Source organism: Salmo salar, chromosome ssa01, assembly GCF_905237065.1.
Source record: "Salmo salar chromosome ssa01, Ssal_v3.1, whole genome shotgun sequence".
Taxonomy (NCBI): domain Eukaryota; kingdom Metazoa; phylum Chordata; class Actinopteri; order Salmoniformes; family Salmonidae; genus Salmo; species Salmo salar.
Window position 1 is genome coordinate 80,882,891 of NC_059442.1, and position 21,272 is coordinate 80,904,162.

The following is a 21,272-nucleotide window of genomic DNA, read 5'->3' on the forward strand; positions in this document are numbered from 1 at the left end:
ACAGGCTAGAAAGTAGCGTTTCCCAAACTCGGTCATGGACACCCCTGGGTGCACGTTTTGTTTTTTGCCCTAGAACATCACAGCTAATTCAAATAACCAAAGCATGATGATGAGTTGGTTATTTGAATCAGCTGTGTAGTGCTAGGGCAAAAAACTAAACTTGCACCCAGAGGGGCCCATGACCGAGTTTGCTGTAAGGAACCCTAGTAAGGGTAGTTTATCTTTGCAATTTCCAAAGCCTTCTGCCTGTAAGGCCACTTGAATTAGGTTGGCTATCACCCAAGTAAATATTTTTTTGCCTTAGAATATTGATCTACCCCTGATAGCTAAATGTGCAGCCTATAGTAGAGGTGCGATAACAAGTTGCCCATAAAGTATCCTCAAAGTCAGGTCCTGGACAGAACCACCTGGCTCTGTAGTTCAGATCTCGACCGCTAGAGGTCCCGCTAGAACGGGAATTGTATTTATTAATACAGACATAAGTAATGTACTGTGTGTGTGGCGCATTCAGTTACGCTGAAATAATGTGGATACATAGATTTCTTTAATCCAGATTCTGCCCTCAACTAAATTTCAGAAATAGTTTATTTATAATCCAGCTGTACCCCGATGCACATTCGTTGAACATTGTGTGCAGAACATTTTGTGCATGTGCAGTGCGGATGTCCTTGTTTCGTTTCAATTTGCTGATAAAGTTGGGTTGATTGAAACGGCTGTCATGATGGCGGCTCCCAAATCGTGGAGGAGGCTTGTGTACTCTGTGTACACACCGGTCCTTACCGGGCTTTTCACCCGAATATCAGACCGATTGTTCCGCACACGGAATCGGAGGAGAGGGTAATTAATATACGACTGTTGTAGACATTGAGAAAAAAAGGCAGACACTTTTTCTTCGTCAGACGTAATGACAGAGCCGTCTTGCCAGCGACGTGTGCATACAGCCTGTCTTTACGTGCACAGTGTTTCCTGTTTTTTTTTTTGCAATGTCAATTTGTTAGCTTGCGTCAAATATTATTGAAAAAAAATGTATGTTGCATTCGTTGATCTGATTGGCATTACTGTTGTGTGCAAATAGTTTAAATCTTACAACATGGCTACATGCTCAAGTCAAGGTTACATGATAAACACACGTGCATGTCAAGTTCAGCAAGTAGATATAAACTTTGCAAAACATTCTCTGTAGGCTAGATATGGTGCGATATGAGACTTCCTTTCCAGTTTCTTTAGCCCTTATCTGTGAATTCGCCTCTTCCTCGTGTTGTCAAGTCTCTGCGTGTAGAGTAAGAGTGACTCAGAAATTCTCAGAATGAGGACATATCTAAGGTCCTTTTGTGGTTTCCTGAAAACCTAAAGTAACAACTACTGTCAGATGTCGGTCCACAACTGCATATATTATGCGTCAGTTTTACGTCACCTTAAGTAGCTAATACCATAGTGTCTCACAGACAGTGTCTGGCCTAGGTATAGCTGTGAGTACCAAGGTCAGGGTTGTAGACTGTCATGCAGGAGTGATATCAACCCTGTGCGGTCAAAACGACTCCTCATCTAGACTAGGGTTGCATCCCAAATGCACCCAATTCCCTATTTAGTCTACTACTTTTGACCAGGGCAAGTAGTGCATAGAGTGCGATTTGGGACATAGCTGAGCTTTATCATCATTCCTATAACCTGAGGTGGCTATCATGGAACCTAGACTTGCTAGGCTACATGGGACTCTTAATAATAATACGTGGTATTTATATAGTTTTCAAGGACCAGTATAGCACGCTTATGGCCATAGACAGAATAGTTTTATCTCAATATTCATGGCACCCTAGAGGCTTGATTTGGCTACACACAATATCACATCTCTATTCACTGCAGCTGAGCGACAGATGATGGAGGCACTTGCATGTACAGTTGAAGTTGGACGTTTACATACACTTAGGTTGTCGTCATTAAAACTCGTTTTTCAACCACTCCACTAATTTCTTGTTAACAAACCATAGTTTTGGCAAGTCGGTTAGGACATCTACTTTGTGCACAACACAAGTAATTTTTCCAACAACTGTTTACAGACAGATTATTTCACTTCTAATTCACTGTATCACAATTCCAGTGGGTCAGAAGTTTATGTAACCGATGTGAAATGGCTAGCTAGTTAGCGGTGGTGCGCGCTAGTAGCGTTTCAATCAGTGACGTCACTCGCTCTGCGACCTTAAGTAGTTGTTCCCCTTGCGCTGCAAGGGCCGCGGCTTTTGTGGCGCGATGGGTAACGATGCTTCGTGGGTGTCAGTTGTTGATGTGCGCAGAGGGTCCCTGGTTCAAGCCCAGGTTGGGGCGAGGAGAGGGACTGAAGCAATACTGTTACATTTACATACACTAAGTTGACTGTGCCTTTAAACAACTTGGAAAATTCCAGAAAATGTCAATTGGAGGTGTACCTGTGGATGTATTTCAAGGCCTACCTTCAAACTCAGTGCCTCTTTGCTTGACCTCATGGAAAAATCTAAAGAAATCAGCCAAGACTTCAGGAAAAAAAATTGTGGACCTCCACAAGTCTGGTTCATCCTTGGGAGCAATTTCCAAATGCCTGAAGGTACCACGTTCATCTGTACAAACAATAGTACGCAAGTATAAACACCATGGGACCACGCAGCCGTCATACCGCTCAGGAAGGAGACACGTTCTGTCTCCTAGAGATGAACGTACTTTGGTGCAAAAAGTGCTAATCAATCCTAGAACAACAGCAAAGGACCTTGTGAAGATGCTGGAGGGAACTGGTACAAAAGTATCTATATCCACAGTAAAAACCTGAAAGGCCGCTCAGCAAGGAAGAAGCCACTGCTCCAAAACCGCCATTAAAAAAGCCAGACTACGGTTTGCAACTGCACATGGGGACAAAGATCATACTTTTTGGAGAAATGTCCTCTGGTCTGATGAAACAAAAATAGAACTGTTTGGCCAAAATGACCATTGTTATGTTTGGAGGAAAAAGGGGGAGGCTTGCAAGCCACATCACCATCCCAACCGTGAAGCACAGGGGTGGCAGCAACATGTTGTGGGGGTGTGTTGCTGCAGGAGGGACTGGTGCACTTCACAATATAGATGGCTCACGAGGTAGAAAAAATTATGTGGATATATTGAAGCAACATCTCAAGACATCATTCAGGAAGTTAAAGTTTGGTCGCAAATGGGTCTTCGAAATGAACAATGACCATAAGCATACTTCCAAAGTTGTGGCAAAATAGCTTAAGGACAACAAAATCAAGGTATTGGAGTGGCCATCACAAAGCCCTGACCTCAATCCTAGAGAAAATTTGTGGGCAGAACTGAAAAAGTGTGTGCGAGCAAGGAGGCCTACAAACCTGACTGAGTTACACCAGCTCTGTCAGGAGGAATGGGCCAAAATTCACCCAACTTATTGTGGGAAGCTTGTGGAAGGCTACCTGACACGTTTGACCCAAGTTAAACAATTTAAAGGCAATGCTACCAACTACTAATTGAGTGTATGTAAACTTCTGACCCACTGAGAATTTGATGAAAGAAATAAAAGCTGAAATCATTCTCTCTACAAAACTCAGCAAAAAAACCTTGTCATTCGATGATAATTCGTAAAAATCCAAATAACTTCACAGATCTTCATTGTAAAGGGTTTAAACACTGTTTCCCATGCTTGTTCAATGAACCATAAACAATTAATTAACATGCACCTGTCGCTAAAACACTAACAGCTTACAGACGGTAGGCAATTATGTTATGAAAACTTAGGACACTAAAGAGGCCTTTCTACTGACTCTGAAAAACACCAAAAGAAAGATGCCCAGGGTCCCTTCTCATCTGCGTGAACGTGCCTTAGGCATGCTGCAAGGAGGCATGAGGACTGCAGATGTGGGGCAATAAATTGCAATGTCTGTATTGTGAGACGCCTAAGACAGCGCTACAGGGAGAAAGAACCGACAGCTGATCGTCCTCGCAGTGGCAGACCACATGTAACAACACCTGCACAGGATCGGTACATCCGAACATCACACCTGCGGGACAGGTACAGGATGGCAACAACAACTGCCTGAGTTACACCAGGAACACACAAACCCTCCATCAGTACTCAGACTGTCCACAATAGGCTGAGAGAGGCTGGACTGAAGGCTTGTAGGGCTGCTGTAATGCAGGTCCTTACCAGACATCACTGGCAACAATGTCGCCTATGGGCACAAACCCACCACCGCTGGACCAGACAGGACTGGCAAAAGGTGCTCTTGACTGACGAGTTGCGGTTTTGTCTCACCAGGAGTGATGGTCGGATTCGCGTTCATTGTCGAAGTAGTGAGCGTTACACCGAGGCCTGTACTCTGGATTGGGATGGAGGTGGAGGGTCCGTCATGGTCTGGGACGTTGTGTCACAGTATCATCGGACTGAGCTTGTCATTGCAGGCAATCTCAACGCTGTGCGTTACAGGGAAGACACCCTCCTCCCTCATGTGGTACCCTTCCTGCAGGCTCATCCTGACATGACCCTCCAGCATGACAATGCCACCAACCATACTGCTCATTCTGTGCGTTATTTCCTGCAAGACAGGAATGTCGGTCTTCTGCCATGGCCAGTGACGAGCCCGGATCTCAGTCCCATTGAGCACGTCTGGGACCTGTTGGATCGGAGTGTGAGGGCTAGGGCCAGAAATGTCCGGGAACTTGCAGGTACCTTGGTGGAAGAGTGGGGTAACATCTCACAGCAAGAACTGGCAAATCTGGTGCAATCATGTCCATGAGGAGGATGTACACTGCAGTACTTAATGCAGCTGGTGGCCACACTGGATACTGACTGTTACTTTTGATTTTGACCCCCCCTTTGTTCAGGGACACATTATTCCATATATGTTAGTCACATGTCTGTGGAACTTGTTCAATTTGTCTGTTGTTGAATCTTATGTTCATACAAATATTTACCCATGTTAAGTTTGCTGAAAATAAACGCAGTTGACAGTGAGAGGACGTTTCTTTCTTTTTTTTTTTTGCTGAGTTTATTATTCTGACATTTCACATTCTTAAAATAAAGTGGTGATCTTAACTGACCTAAGACATGCATTTTTACTAGGATTAAGTGTCAGGAATTGTGAAACTGAGTTTAAATGTATTTGGCAAAGGTGTATGTAAACTTCTCACTTCAACTGTGTTCATGGTCATATTCACTTGGGAACACCGTAGCAAAACGTTTAGAAGTGAAAAACGAAAATGAGCCTTTCTTATTGGTAAAGTTCAAGTGGTCACTCCATGTTTTAGTCTGTTTTCTTCAGTTTGATGGGAATGAATGACACATTTGTCTGTCAATGCCCTCCTGACTGTGGGGTAAAGGAAGGAGGGAGGGAAGAAAGGAGGATTGTGTTGCCAGTTAGCAGTAATAAGAAACTGTTTGGATGGAAGACGCATGATCTAAATTAACCCCCGGGACAAACACGTACAATGCCAGCCACACGTACTCACAACTAAAATGGCTTTCTTCTAGCTGTCACCGGTATGCCCCTATTGCACTAACTTTTTTTCATCAATTCCCCCAGCACATATCTCAGCTTTCTCTAAGATCTAACCTCATGATATACCCACTGTTCTACAAAGAGTGAATCTAGTGTGTTCTCTCTAAAGACACTGTGTTCCAGTGTACTTACACCCATCCAACCTTTGTCCAGTGGTAAAACAGGGGTCTAGTATTGTATACTTAGCCTATATGGATAGGACACCGAGTTGTTGGACCACCATAATAAAGATAATAGTTCATAAGGAACCCCCCCCCTTGCTTTTCCATAAAAGGATGGTTCAACCCATAGGCTTTATAGCTATTGGTTCAAAACAACAGTGGAGCCACATCGGCTGTTTGATGTTTATGTTGATTGTTTTGTCTCCTGTGGGTTGAACCCACACTGTAATCCCCCCCCCGCTATTGTTCCTCCCCAACTCTGTCCTGAATGAACTCTGGGGCAGCATCCCAAATGGCACTATATTCCCTTAATAGTGCACTACTTTTGACCATGGCCCATAGGGTAAAGGGTGACGCTATGTAGGGTTGGGCAATATTACGATAGCAACAATGGTTGTCTGTTTGAACTTGATTAGGCTGTTTGAACTTGATTAGTGCAGCGCAGTAAAAAAAAGTATTGCAGCACACAAGTGACATTCAGCGTAATTTGCCTATTCTAATTTGCTCTAGCTTATTTGAAGAGATACCTTTTTATATAGCCTACAGAATGCAAGAGTGGAATCTAGGCCAGACAGAATTCCACCAAAGGAGTGCAAAATGCCCAGTCAGAAAAGTTGATCTGTCGGATGCATGGGTATTAGGCTATAGCCTAAACTTATTTTTATAACGGACACTCCTTAAATAGCTTGTGTCTACCTGTTTTATTTTTTTTTTAATTTTATATTTTTTTTATAAAGAAGTCTATATTCCCTTGTCTCTCCATTTGATAGCCTTTCGTCATATTCATAGCCTATGCTTCATCGTTTTTATGCATGGCTTTTTCCCGATCAAACAATGAATGTTTCATCTCAGTTATTTGAATCGCCTAAAACCTTAAGGTAGCCAGAGGACTAATTATGAGCGAACAATCTCAATAGCCGGGAAAATCCCTCAATGCGAGTTTGAAAACCAATTTGTCAATCTATCCTCCTAGGCCTATCATGAAAGGCAAGTTAAAGTTATGAACAGTAGCTTGTGTCCCAAATATTCTAGCCTATGAAGGTGTCCTAATTGTTGTGGCTTTCAAAAATAACAAATGAAAGTCTATAGCCTAAGCCTAGACTATTCTCAATCACAGCTTTATGAGGGATAGTACGAACAATATTATACATTTTTCTATCTTATTATGCAAAAAAAGCAATTATTATCCAGTTCTGAAGACGATAGACTGCTTCTATCCAGCCCATGACATAGGCCTATAACCTAGCTCACTTCAGTAAGATGGCCCATTCCTCTTCACTGCTCTATCATGTGCATGTGCGCACACACCTGCTATGCTTTTCCACCAGAAAGGAGTATTAGAGAAGATTTGCCATCGCCTGCACTTAGCCTCTGCCCAGGCTTTCAACATTATCTTTCATAATTTTGTCTAGTTGCGTTTGAATTCGCACTATAGTCCAACGGTCATTTTTAGCTGATTAAAAAAATATATATATATATTTGGGGGAGTGGCCTCATAGGGGCGACATCATTGTATTGTTAGGTTCTAAATAAACAGAGTTAAAAACTCACGTATGACTAGTAAAGCTCGAACCAAGTTTATTCACCAACAGGGTCACACAGCTGCATAAGACAAAGACATACAGTTGAAGTCAGAAGTTTACATACACTCAATTAGTATTTGGTAGCATTGCCTTTAAATTGTTTAACTTGGGTCAAACATTTCAGGTAGCCTTCCATAAGCTTCCCACAATAAGTTGGGTGAATTTTGGCCCATTCCTCCTGACAGAGCTGGTGTAACTGAGTTAGGTTTGTAGGCCTCCTTGCTCGCACACACTTTTTTTCAGTTCTGCCCACACATTTTCTCTAGGATTGAGGTCAGAGCTTTGTGATGGCCACTCCAATACCTTGATTTTGTTGTCCTTAAGCCATTTTGCCACAACTTTGGAAGTATTCTTGGGGTCATTGTCCATTTGGAAGACCCATTTGCGACCAAGCTTTAACTTCCTGACTGATGTCTTGAGATGTTTCTTCAATATATCCACAATTTTCTTTCCTCGTGATGCCATCTATTTTGTGAAGTGCACCAGTCCCTCCTGCAGCAAAGCACCCCACAACATGATGCTGCCACCCCCGTGCTTCATGGTTGGGATGGTGTTCTTCGGCTTGCAAGCCTCACCCTTTTTCCTCCAAACATAACAATGGTCATTTTGGCTAAACAGTTCTATTTTTGTTTCATCAGACCAAAGGACATTTCTCCAAAAGTACGATCTTTGTCCCCATGTGCAGTTGCAAACCATAGTCTGGCTTTTTTATTGCTGTCTTGGAGCAGTGGCTTCTTCCTTGCTGAGTGGCCTTTCAGGTTATGTCGCTATAGGACTCGTTTTACTGTGGATAAAGATACTTGTTTCCTCCAGCATCTTCAAAAGGTCCTTTGCTGCTGTTCTGGGATTGATTTGCACTTTACGCACCAAAGTACGTTCATCTCTAGGAGACAGAACGCGTCTCCTTCCTGAGCGGTATGACGGCTGCGTGGTCCCATGGTGTTTATACTTGCATACTATTGTTTGTACAGATGAACGTGGTACCTTCAGGCATTTGGAAATTGCTCCCGAGGATGAACCAGACTTGTGGATGTCTACAAAAAAAATTCTGAGGTCTTGGCTGATTTTTTTCTTTTGATTTCCCCATGATGTCAAGCAAAGAGGCACTGCGTTTGAAGGTAGGCCTTGAAATACATCCACAGGTACAGCTCCAATTGACTCAAATGATGTCAATTACCTGTCGGAAGCTTCTAAAGCCATGACATCATTTTCTGGAATTTTCTAAGCTGTTTAAAGGCACAGTCATCTTAGTGTATGTGAACTTCTGACCCACTGGAATTGTGATACAGGGAAATAATCTGTCTGTGAACAACAATAACATGTTCTGCATTCCCCTCTCTCCCTTTAGTGAGTTGATTTTTTGAATGATATTTCAAGTTTACAAGTCAGAACCCATCAGTATATCACAATGTTTTATGGGTACATAATCAATCATGATAGGACAAAGGTTGACATCGCCCAACCCTAGTATAGGGTGTCATTTGGGACGCACTTAGTGAATGCCAGGTTGAGATCTTTCAGGAATTAAATTCAGTGATATTCCTGCATGTGGAATGACCTCTGAGGGTCACAACCTTTACAGTAGATTGGGTCCTCCATCCTTTTGTCTGTCAGTTGCATTTTAAAGACAGTCACAGACCGAGTAACAACAGCCATACTGGTATGAACCGAAGCACCCTAGTGCCTGGTTGAGAATCACATGACGTGTGTGTTACTGAACATTAGGCCTAGGGATGGGGTTAGCCACGCGTACACACACCAGCAATATGACTGAGCCCTCTGTTGTAAAATATTTCAGTAAGTGTGATAATGGAGGTGGGGGGTTGGATTCGTTTTTTTTATCAATGGGAGGCAATCGCCACTCCAGCTATAGACTAATTTCCCTCCACGTCTCCCCACCCCCCCCTACCTCTCTCTCTTCCAGGTCATCCGTGTTGCTCTTAGCCCCTCTCCTAGCGGAGGCAGACCCCTCTCCCCTTCCTGTCTTCAGGTCCCCTGGGTCGACTGGAGTTCAGGGTACCGATGGCCTCCGTGCCCGCTTCCGCTGGATGGCAGAACACGTGCCCGCCTTCAAGGTGCCCGGCACACACATCCACATCCTCACATCCCCTGACCAGTTCTACCACACCATGAAGGTAAGGCGTGTGTGGTGGAAGCTTTCTCTAAATCATGTGATGTGCTAAAAAAAGAGGGTGTAATTAACAAAAAACGAGGAAAGGCAATAATTGATTGTTCCCTCCAACACAGTGTGCTCTTTATACCACAGTGGCGCTCAACCGTGTGTGTGTTTCTTTCCGTGGTTGACTATTTGTTTGAATTGCGTACAGGATGTGTGAGTTTGTGATAATGCTTGAGTCATCGGCATCAACCCTTTCGGGCACAGCAACAACAAAAAAGCTGTTTATTTGGCTGTGTGGGAACATTAGGAAACGGTGCATGTGACTCACCTGATTGAGAAATAATGACTAGGCTGGAAGAATATCAGGTTCTGTCTGTGTGACGTCTTTGCATTTTATTTGGAGGGAGTTCAAGCCCCTTGATGAAGCCCTCTAGTTTGTCCTGTAATGCCTGAATTTACTGTAATTTGTTTTTTTTCTGTTCAGGCTCGTATAAAAACGGCTAAGAGGCGAGTGGTGATGGCCTCCCTGTATCTGGGTACAGGGCCGCTGGAACAGGAGCTGGTGGACTGTATGCAGGAAGCTCTGGAGCGTTCACAGGAGGGTGACAACCCCGACCTGCAGGTCTCCATTCTACTTGACTACACGCGTGGCTCACGAGGTAGGAGTGTGTGTGAGGGAGAATGCCATATTACTCTTACAAAGTTGTCTGTCTGTAACCCTTCTCTCTGTCGGTCTAGGTCAGACTAACTCTAGGACCATGTTGCTGCCGTTGCTGCAGCAGTACAGCAGTCAGATGCGTGTGTCTCTGTACCATACCCCTGACCTGAGAGGGCTGCTCCGGCTCCTGGTCCCACAGCGCTTCAACGAGACCATCGGGGTACAGCACATCAAAGCTTACCTGTTTGATGACGACCTCATCATCAGCGGGTACACGCTCACGAAAAACAGTTGGTGTTTTTTTTCATACAGTAGCTGATGTTTTTTTGGCATCTCTCGTTCAACCTTGTCTCTCTGTCCTTCACTCTCTGTCTCACCTCCCTCCTTCCGCAGGGCCAACCTGAGTGACTCGTACTTCACCAACAGACAAGACCGCTACGTGCTCCTGGAGAACTGTGGGGAGGTGGCCGACTTCTTCTCTGATCTGGTGGGCGCCGTGGGTGACGTGTCGTTACAGCTACAGACCGACAACTCTGTGAGCATGATGTACGGCATGGTGCACCCCTACAGAGGTATAAAACGCACACATAACACTGAGTTAACACATACACAGACCCTAAGTGTGTAACTCCTTGCTCAGTTCTGCCCGCACACTCTCATAATATAGTGTAATGTGGTGGTGTTGGAAAGGTTAATGGAATCAGATTGGCTGCAAATGTAGCCTGGTTCCAGTTCAGACACACGGTGAAATCCGCGAACTGGCATGTGTGTGAATGAGAGAGTGGGAGGCAGGCGAGAGAGCTAAATGACATGTCTGCAGAACTGGACCGCAGTTGGCACGGAGACCAGAAATAGAGCAGTGATGTCAGATTTGCTGGTAAGCAATACGGAGTGGGAAAACACACACACTCTAATCATTAGTGAATGAAGTTCCCCAGCTGAAAGGGAGCGTTAACTTTACAGTAAAAGCACGTCTTTAGAATGAACTCAAATGCTGAACTTACAGGTACCCCTCTCTCCCTCCTTCCCCTCCCTCCCTCACTCCTCTCTCTCTGAGTCATGTCTGTGCGTGGCCCCAGCCACCAGGCGTAGTCCAGATATTGACCCACAGCTGTCATGCCCAGAACTAAATTACCAACTGTACTTTATGCACTCACCTGCTCTACTGCACACTGTGTGTGTGAAAGATGTCGTTCAACGTTTGCTGCGGTGTATGGTTAAAGCTAGAATCCTTCGTCGAAACAACAATGAAGGGGTCACCCTGCATGTGTTTTGGTAAAAAGCTTAGGGATGGGCCTGGAGAAAGTTGACATCCTTAAATTCATAGACATCACTATGGTTGCAAGGACTGACATTATAATTTTCACCATGTTTTTTGTTAAACTAAGGTCATGAGGCATTTATAAGTCATGTTCTTCATGAATTAATTGATGTGTATATATCATTAATTTAGAAGTCCTATAATGGATACAGGTCGGTCTGTTTGCTCTTCTCTTACATCGCTACATTCTTTTGTCACTAGGCAACAGAGATGATTTTTCGGCGTCGGCTCGGAAACATATCATGGAGGTGGTCAACACGGCTCGCGCGCGGCAACACATCGCCGAATCAGAACGTTTGGTGCGGGAGAGCGAGGGGGAGGAAGGAGGGAAGGAGGATACTTGGGTTTTTCCTCTGGTTCAGATGAAACCTCTGGGAATACAGGTGGATGAGCAGGTCACACAGGTGGGTACACAGACATGCACCTGGATACCACTGCCCTCACCAACTAATATCGGACCAACAACTCCCACTGCACATGTTATCTTGGAATGTTTTTGTCTTTTTTTTTTCCTGCGTGACTTAAAAATGTAAATGTGGCCACTACATCTGAACTTCACCTTATTTCCTTGCAGCGTTTGCTGACTGATGCAGGTCCCGGTGCGACGGTGTTTCTGACGTCAGGGTATTTCAACCTGACCAGGGCCTACATGTCGCTGGTTCTCGGGCTGGGCGCCGACTACCGGATCCTCACCGCCTCCCCGGAGGTCAACGGGTTTTTTGGCGCCAAGGGCATTGCCGGAGAGATCCCAGCCGCCTACATCCACATTGCCAGACAGTTCTACAGCAAAGTGTGTCAACTGGGACAGCAGGAGAGGGTTCACCTCCACGAGTACCACAGAGCACAATGGACCTTCCACGCCAAGGGTGGGTGACACACGCACGCAGAGAATGTAGGCTACACACACAATATAACCCTTGGCCTGAGAGCCTAGATTTGGCTGTGAGTTATGCCAGGTAGTGATGTGATTGTTGCTATGATGTGCCATGGTCAGACAGTGAGCTGCTGGGAAGCCGATTGTGCGTCCCAAATGGCACCCTATTTCCTATATAGTGCACTACACTTTTGACCAGAGCTCTATGGGCCCTGGTCAAAAGTAGTACACTATTTAGGGAATAAGGTGCCCTTTGGGACTCGCAGAGAGTGTCTATTCCAGCCTGACAGACAGATTAACTGGACCACGTTTTACTGTTATGTTCTCTGGCTCTGCTGTTCTGTCCCTGTGGTAAGCTAGACATGTTGTGGGAGTGACAACGGCTTGTCAAGTCATTCACCCTTAGCCCCGGGCCAAGGAAACACACACACACACAGAGTAATTTCTGGGTTTTGATGGACTTCGGGGGTTTCTGTGCTTTATATTTGTGGGCGTGGCAAACAGGAACCAAAATCCCCATTTGAAACGGCTTATAAACAATGCTCTGACAAATTATATCTAAACTACTGCCAACATCCACTTCTCTTTCGCTGATACTTATAGAATAAAAAGGCAATGTGTCCAAAATAAATCATAATCGGCTTAACTGAAATGTTAGTGATGCATTAGTAGCTAGGTAAGTAGTTTTTTTCTTTTCTTCAAAAGACCAGTCTTTGAAAAAAATGTAGGGGAGAGGGAGAGCGGGAAATGAACACACAGTGAAGAGAAGTCCCTTTTATTAGATGAAGCAGGGCGGGCCGGCGGTTTCCCGTAAGCACAGCAAGCACTGCAGGAGCGAGAACAGTGGGGGAGAACACACACAGCACCCAGCTGGGAGAGAATCAATGACCATTAGAGTAGAGCAGACCCTGACCCCCAGCTGCAGAACAAATCATTGATGTGGGGAAACTACTCCCCTCTTTCCTTCCTCCACCAATATCTCTCTCTCTCTCTCTCTCGTGTGTGTGTGTGCACGCAGGGTTGTGGTACTACCTACGGGGGCAAGTGCGGCCATGCCTGACACTGATTGGGTCTCCTAACTTTGGCTATCGCTCTGTGCACCGGGACCTGGAGGCCCAGATCGCCATAGTAACAGAGAACCAGGTACTACAGGCCCAGCTGCAGGAGGTAGGCCATTCAAACTGAAAACTTTATTTAAACGGACTTGATGGCTCGATACTGTGGCTCTGCTTTATACAGCTCTCAACCAAAGGCCTGTCTACAAAATTCAACTGGTCTGATCGTTCCTGGTATAATAAGCTATGCTGAGCTGGCATATGCAACGCAGACTGAGTTCGAGCTTGGAGGGAAACTTGTTCAGCAACTTGTGCTAAATGTCTGTATGGCTATACTATGGCCTTCAATTTGAATGTGCTGGGTTTACCTGCCACTCCCCTTCATACACACATTATTTATTTATCTTTCTGCTTCTCTACATCTCGATCGCTGTCTCTCTCACACACACAGGAGCAGGAGATGTTGTACCAGAGGTCTACAGAGGTGTCCAGCTCTACGTTCCAGCAGCCAGACCGCCACGTCAAACTGTGGGTCAAACTGCTTACTCCCCTCATCAAGAACTTCTTCTGAGAGACACCGCCTAACACAGGTAACACACGCAGACAAGAGCGCACAGGCACACAGTGTACTAACAAAGGTACCACTCCCACTGAACGATCATCTCTTAGTCATGCACAGAAGTAGACGCTGTCCAGAATGGCAGAATGTCCTCAGTTACTGCTGTGTGTACCAGCCCTCAACCCAAACTCAAATCCTAGCTTCCAATCTAGCCCTGCCCAGAAACTAAACCGAGCTACCCCTGCTTGAATCCTACCCCCACTGCCCTTACCACACAGACCTTTATCCATTGTACATGTAGAGGACACTCCCTCCTCAATGTCCTGGCTCTGAGAGAAACTCTCTGGCCTTTTGATCCCTCAGCTGAGGGCATCAACATTCTGCAGTTAGCATCTGGACCCATTCAGCTGTGTGAGAGTGAGTGAGAAAGGAATGTGACAGGGAGTTTCCCTCCTCCCTCTAGTTAAATCCCCTTTCATTATGGCATTGTGGTGATGATTTGACAGATGGCGTATGCAGTGTACGAGACAGTGGGGTCAGAGGGAGGATAAGAGGGTGACCTGATTTGTGTTCAAACAGGGATGTAGACTTCCTAATGTCATAGCCACATGGCTTTGCGCAAGAAATTGACTGTCAGGGGTTACATGGACTTGACATGGAGTCATTGTGGGAGGTTTTGAGAACTAAGGTAGGAACATATTTTTCCTTCACAAACTTCTATACTGTGACGTTATTCTGAATACGCGTTTCATATTGTCACGGGCAGAAGGACTATATATTCTCATGTGTTTTTTTTCTGTAGCCTACATTGATTTATTTTAAGTTCTATTTCAATATTGTGATATTTGGTCTACTGCTACATTGCTATCTTAAATTACACTTAACAAAAATGTTTCATTAGCTGAAATAAAAGATCCCAAAAATGTACCATATGCACAAAAAGATAATTTCTCTCCAAATGTTGTGCACATTTGTTTACATCCCTGTTAGTGAGTATTTCTCCTTTGCCAAGAAAATCCATCCACTTGACAGGTGTGGCTTATCAAGAAGCTGATTTAAACAGCATGATAATTACACAGATGCAATTCTGTCGCAACACAATGCCACAGATATCTCAAGTTGAGGGAGCGTGCAATTGTCATGCTGACTGCAGAAATGTCCACCAGAGCTGTTGCCAGAAAATGTAATGTTCATTTCTCTACCAAAAGCCGCCTCCAACGTTGTTGTTTTTTTTGTGAATTTATCAGTACGTCCAACTGACCTCACGATCGCAGGCCACTTGAAGCCATGCCAGCCCAGGACCTCCACATCCAGCTTCTTCACCTGCAGAATTGTCTGAGACCAGCTGATGAAACTGTGAGTTTGCACAACCGAAGAATTTCTGCACAAACTGTCAGAAACGGTCTCAGGGAAGCTCATCTGCATACTCGTCGTCCTCACCAGAGTCTTGAACTGACAGTTTGGCATCGTAACTGACTTCAGTAGCTAAATGCTCACCTTCGATTGCCACTGGCACGCTGGAGAAGTGTGCTCTACCGGGCAGATGGCGGACCGCGTGTATGGCGTCATGTGGGCGAGCGGTTTGCTGACGTCAACGTTGTGAACAGAGTGGCCTGTGGTGGTAAGGATATGGTATGGGCAGGCATAAGCTACAGACAATGAACACAATTACATTTTATCAATGGCAATTTGAATGCACAGAGATCCTGAAGCCCATTGTCCTGCCATTCATCCGCCGCCATCAGCTCATGTTTCAGCATGATGGTGCATGGCCCCATGTCACAATGATCTGTACACAATTCCTGGAAGCTGAAAATGTCCCAGTTCTTCCATGGCCTGCATAATCACCCGACATGTCACCCACTGATCATGTTTGGGATGCTCTGGATGGATGTGTACAACAGCGTGTTCCAGTTTCTGACAATATCAAATGTATTTATATAGCCCTTCTTACATCAGCTGATATCTCAAAGTGCTGTACAGAAACCCAGCCTAAAACCCCAAACAGCAAGCAATGCAGGTGTAGAAGCACCTATCTAGTGAAGAGGAGGGGGACAACATTCCACAGGCCACAATCAACAGCCTGATTAACTTTATGCGAAGGAGATGTTGCACTGAATGAGGCAAATGATGGTCACACCAGATACTGACTGGTTTTCTGATCCACGCCCCTGCCTATTTTATTTTAAGATACCTGTATTTCCAGTCATGTGAAATCCATAGATTAGTGCCTAATGAATTTATTTCAATTGACTGATTTCCTTATGAACTGTAACTCAGTAAAATCTTTTAAATTGTTGCATTTATATTTTTGTTCTGTGTGTATGAAATTCTGGTCTTGTAAGCCCCACAGCTGAGTATGTGTGAATACCGTTTTTTCCACATTTTGTTACTTTACAGCCTTATTCTAAGATTAAACATCAATCAATCTACACACAATACCCCATAATGACAAAGCGAAAACCATATTTTTACAAATGTATTAAAAAATAAAAAACAAATCACATTTACATAAGTATTCAGACCCTTTGCTATAATATTTGAAATTGAGCTCCGGTGCATCGTGTTTCCATTGATCATTGAGATGTTTCTACAACTAGATCGGACATGTTTTAGAAAGGCGCGCACACACGTGTGTGTGTGTGTGTGTGTGTGTGTGTGTGTGTGTGTGTGTGTGTGTGTGTGTGTGTGTGTGTGTGTGTGTGTGTGTGTGTGTGTGTGTGTGTGTGTGTGTGTGTGTGTGTGTGTGTGTGTATATTAGGTCCCACAGTTGACAGTGCATGTCAGAGCAAAAACCAAGCCATGAGGTCGAAGGAATTGTACTTAGAGCTCCGAGACAGGATTGTGTCAAGGCACAGATCTGGGGAAGGGTACCAAAACATTTCTGCAGCATTGAAGGTCACCAAGAACAGTGGCCTCCATTATTCTTAAATGGAAGAAGTTTGGAACCACCGATACTTTTCCTAGAGCTGGATGCCCGTCCAAACTGAGCAATTGGGGGAGAAGGGCCTTGGCCAGGGAGGTGACCAAAAACACGATCGTCACTCTGTCAGAGTTCCTTTGTAGAGATGGGAGAACCTTCCAGAAGGACAACCATCTCTGCAGCACGCCACCAATCAGGCCTTTATGGTCGTGGCTAGACGGAAGCTACTCCTCAGTAAAAGACACATGACAGCCCGCTTGGAGTTTGCCAAAAGGCACCTAAAGGACTCTCAGACCTTGAGAAACAAGATTCTCTGGTCTGATGAAACCAAGCTTGAACTCTTTGGCCTGAATGCCAAGCGTCACGTCTGGAGGAAACCTGGCATCATCCTGACAATGAAGCATGGTGGTGGTGGCAGCATGCTGTGGGTGGTGTTTTTCAGCGCCAGGGACTGGGAGACCAGTCAGAATCGAGAGAAAGATGAACGGACAGATCCTTGATTAAAAACCTGCTCCAGAGCACTCAGGACCTCAGACTGGGGCGAAGGTTCACCTTCCAAAAGGACAACCAGCCATAGCCCGGACTTGAACCCGATCGAACATCCTCTGAGAGGCCTGAAAATAGCTGTGCAGAGACGCTCCCCATCCAACCTGACAGAGCTTGAGAGGATCTGCAGAGAGGAATGGGACAAACTCCCCAAATACAGGTGTGCACGGCTTGTAGCGTCATATCCAAGAAGACTCGAGGCTGTCGTTGCTGCCAAAGGTGCTTCATGAAAGTACTGAGTAAAGGGTCTGAATACATATGTAAATGTGATATTCCTGAATTTTATTGTTACTGTAGTACATTTGCAAAAATGTTTGTTTTTACTGTGTCATGGGGTATTGTGGGTAGATTGGGGGGGACTATTTAATTCCTTTTAGAATATGGCTGTAACGTAACAAAATGTGGGGAAAAGTGAAGGGGTCTGAATAGTTTCCGAATGCACTGTATGCATATGGTGGGTGTTCTGCAGTGACATCAAAATGTTGCTGTAAATGGATGTCTTCGAATAAGAAATTCAGACTTGTATAAGCCCCACTGCTATACTCAAGTATGTGGGAATACTATAGGCTATGGGTCAGTTTCAAGATGGAGCCAATTGAGCTCCTAAGCAACTTTGCATTATTATTATTTATATATATAATTTTTTATTTTTTATTATTGGTTATTTCTCACATTATTAGCCCAAAACATTTTTGCGATATCAGAGTGGCGGTAACTCACCAGAATTTCAACCAGATACAAGTGTTTCGCTACACCTGCAATAACATCTGCTGAATATGTGAATGCGACCAATTAAAATGGTATTTTATGCAAATGGTGGGTGTTCTACAGTGATGTCTACAATGCTTTGAATTAATCACCACCTTGTAGCTCGCTGTCAATTTCACCACCATAGATAGTCCTCTACTTGGCTGTTTACTCGGTCTGCTGCATCCCAACCCCACTGTGGTATCCCAACCCCACTGTGGTATCCGGTACAGTGCCTTTAGGAAGTATTCATTACCATTATTACAGTTTTTTTTTTTTTGTGTGTTACAGACGGAGTTCAAAATTGTATAAATAATTTGTTTCAGGTCTTGCCATAGATTTTCAAGTAGATTTAAGTCAACTAACTCAGCCACTCGCTGTCGTAAGCAACTCCAATGTAGATTTGGCCTTGTTTTAGGTTATTGTCCTGCATAAAGGTGAATTCATCGCCCAGTGTCTGTTAGAAAGCTGACACAACCAGGTTTTCGTCTAGGATTTTTGCCTGTGCTTAGCTCCGTTCAGTTTTTAAAATAATTTTTTATCCTGTATAACTCACCAGTCCTTAATGGTTACAAGCATACCCATAACATGATGCACCCACCACTATGCTTGAAAATATGTGGAGTGGTACTCTGTATTGTATTGGATTTGCTACAAACATATATTTTTGTCCTGAATATTAAGTGTTAATTGCTTTGCCACATTTTTTTGCAGTCTTACTTTGGTGCCTTGTTACAAACAGGATGCATGTTTTTGAATATTTTTTTATTCTGTACCGGCTTCCTTCATTTCACTCTGTCAATTAGGTTGTTGATCTATCCTCAGTTTTATCCCATCACAGCCATTAAACTCTGTTTTTAAAGTCACCATTGGCTTCATGGTGAAATCCCTGAACGGTTTCCTTCCTCTCTGGCAACTGAGTTAGGAAGGACATCTGAATCTTTGTAGTGACTGGGTGTATTGATATACCATCCAAAGTGTAATTAATAACATCACCCTGCTCAAAGGGACATTCAATGTCTTTTTTTTTTTTTTTTTTTACCAATGGGTGCCCTTTGCGAGGCATTGGAAAACCTCCCAGGTTTTTGTTGTTGAACCTGTGTTCAAAATGCCCTGCTCGACTGAGGGACCTTACAATTAGCTGTATGTGTGGGATACAGAGATGAGGTAGTAATTCAAAAATCCTGTTAAACACGTATTGCGCACACACAATAAGTTCCGTGAACTCACTGACTTGTTAAGCAAATGTTTACTCCTGAACTTATTTAGGCTTGACATAACAAAGGGTTTGAAAACCTATGGGGGGGGGGGATGTGTATGCCAGTGACAAAAGTAATCTATTTCATCCATTTTAAATTCAGTATGTAACACAACATAATGTGAGCCTCCTAGGAACCGTGGGACCATGAGTAAGATGTACTGTGATAGTGGATTTTTTTTCATGCTGTTTTTCAACACGCATCTTTCTCCCACACACATCCTCTTACCTCACTATAATCAGCATCACATCCCTCCAATAGACATGTTTTAAAAATGTGAGTTTTTTTTTTTTTTTAGAAACATTGTTATTTTAAAGTATTTCAGATGAAAGTACTTTAGTCCTTTTTTCTTCTCTCTCTCGCTCTCTGCAGACTGCGTCCAATACCCACTTGGCAGGCTTCTCCTTGGTCCTGAGGTTGAAGGTCCAGATGGTGGGGCCCCTCATACAGGTCTTGTTGATGGGACACTCCTCATACACGTTCTTGGTCTCCTGATGTTCCACCGGTACTGCCTTGATGAAGATCGGCATGTTGGGGGTCAGCTCCAGTCCGCTATCATGCCTGTCTGGGTGTCCCTGCGCGCCCCTCCACACACACTGTATAAAGGCTTGAACTCTAAACATCTCATCTCTCCAACCACTGTGACTGACTCTTCATCGCCACATTGTGTGTTTGTATGTATCTACAGTGCTGTACAAACAGATCCCTTAGTTACCAATGCTTGAGATATAGTACTGAGTTTTTATTGCTGTGTGTTTTCATTGAACTATAAACATTCGCTACATATAGACCAGCAGGAGGAACTGTAGCACAGGATGTTTTGTACATTCAATAAACTCTCATTAGTTCTGTATTGACAGAGTGGAATCTGGTACATGAGTCTCTGCCAGGTGTGTCTGAAATTGAATACACACACGTGTGTGTGGAGTGTTGCGATCCCTGGAGGAGCCTTAAAGTGAAAATCTTCTTAAATATATTTTGCTTCATGATGTGGCTGGTGACACTTCGCTTCTTGACAACTTGACTGCTGACATGTAAAACATTTTAGGACCATATCAACAGTGGACTAATGAAAAAAATACCTAAAGATAGTTTTTGAGTGGATTTTCCCTTTAAGGACAATTGAGAGGCGAACTGAAGTATTGATGTTTACTACTCTAACCAGCTCACACAGTGAGTCACCCCATAAACTGAGCTGGACCGTGTGTGGGTGGGTGTATGACTATCTTTGTAACCTAAAAGCGAATGTGTTTTGAGCAGTGGCGGCCCCTCGGAGGAAGGGGAGGACCATTCTCAGTGAATTTCATAAAAATTGTAAAACATAGCATTGTTTTCTCTTTTTAGATAACTATACTAAATATATTCATGTCACCAAATAATTGATTAAAACATACTGTTTTGCAATGGTCTACAGTAGCCTCAACAGCACTCTGTAGGGTAGCTCCATGGTGTAGCCAGAGGACAGCTAGCTTCCTTCCTCTTGGTACACCTAGGAGGCTCTTGGTTCTTACCCCCTTCCATAGATTTACCCAGTAATTATGACAACTACCATGTTGGAGGACGTCCTCTATCAGAGCTCTTGCAGCATGAACTGACATGTTGTCCACCCAGCCAAAGGATCAGAGAATGACTCTAGTACTGAAAGCATAAGCTACAGCTAGCTAGCACTGCAGTGCATGTGAGTAGTTGACTCAGAAAGACCATAGTTGAACAGTTTACAACAAATTAATTTAATAAATGGAGAATCAAGAGATTGCGTAAAATAAATTATTTCACTTTCTTAGCTAGCAAATGCAGCTGGCTCAAACAGAAAGGGGATACCTAGTCAGTTGTACAACTGAATGCCTTCAACTGAAATGTGTCTAATGTATTTAACCCAACCCCTCTGAATCCGAGATGTGCGGGGCACTGCCTTAATCGATATCCAGAGGGATGCTATGTTAGCTAGCTAGCTAGC

The 21,272-nt window shown here is 44.1% G+C and overlaps 1 protein-coding gene across 2 annotated transcripts; it reads left to right on the top strand.

Moving 5' to 3' along the window:
- The first annotated feature begins 551 nt into the window (after nucleotides 1-551).
- pgs1 (CDP-diacylglycerol--glycerol-3-phosphate 3-phosphatidyltransferase) lies at nucleotides 552-20,168 on the top strand. Of its 2 annotated transcripts, none has more exons than XM_014211749.2 (10): nucleotides 552-837; nucleotides 9,179-9,389; nucleotides 9,858-10,032; nucleotides 10,112-10,301; nucleotides 10,425-10,603; nucleotides 11,554-11,756; nucleotides 11,927-12,218; nucleotides 13,245-13,369; nucleotides 13,733-13,871; nucleotides 19,688-20,168. In XM_014211749.2, exons 1-9 carry the CDS (start codon nucleotides 650-652, stop codon nucleotides 13,850-13,852), a joined length of 1,683 nt encoding a protein of 560 aa, XP_014067224.2. In that variant the 5' UTR covers nucleotides 552-649; the 3' UTR covers nucleotides 13,853-13,871; nucleotides 19,688-20,168. The 2 variants fall into 2 exon arrangements, with proteins under 2 accessions (XP_014067224.2, NP_001167366.1); NM_001173895.1 differs by having other exon boundaries at nucleotides 722-837; nucleotides 13,245-13,393.
- The last annotated feature ends 1,104 nt before the right edge of the window (nucleotides 20,169-21,272 follow it).

What these genes read in the sequence shown, in the direction of transcription:
- pgs1 (XM_014211749.2), top strand. Translation starts at nt 650, where the DNA reads ATGTGCAGTGCGGATGTCCTTGTTTCGTTTCAATTTGCTGATAAAGTT. An exon ending in ACACGGAATCGGAGGAGAGG is followed by an intron (nt 838 to 9,178) that starts GTAATTAATATA and finishes TCTCTCTTCCAG; the next exon opens with GTCATCCGTGTTGCTCTTAG. An exon ending in ATGGACCTTCCACGCCAAGG is followed by an intron (nt 12,219 to 13,244) that starts GTGGGTGACACA and finishes GTGTGCACGCAG; the next exon opens with GGTTGTGGTACTACCTACGG.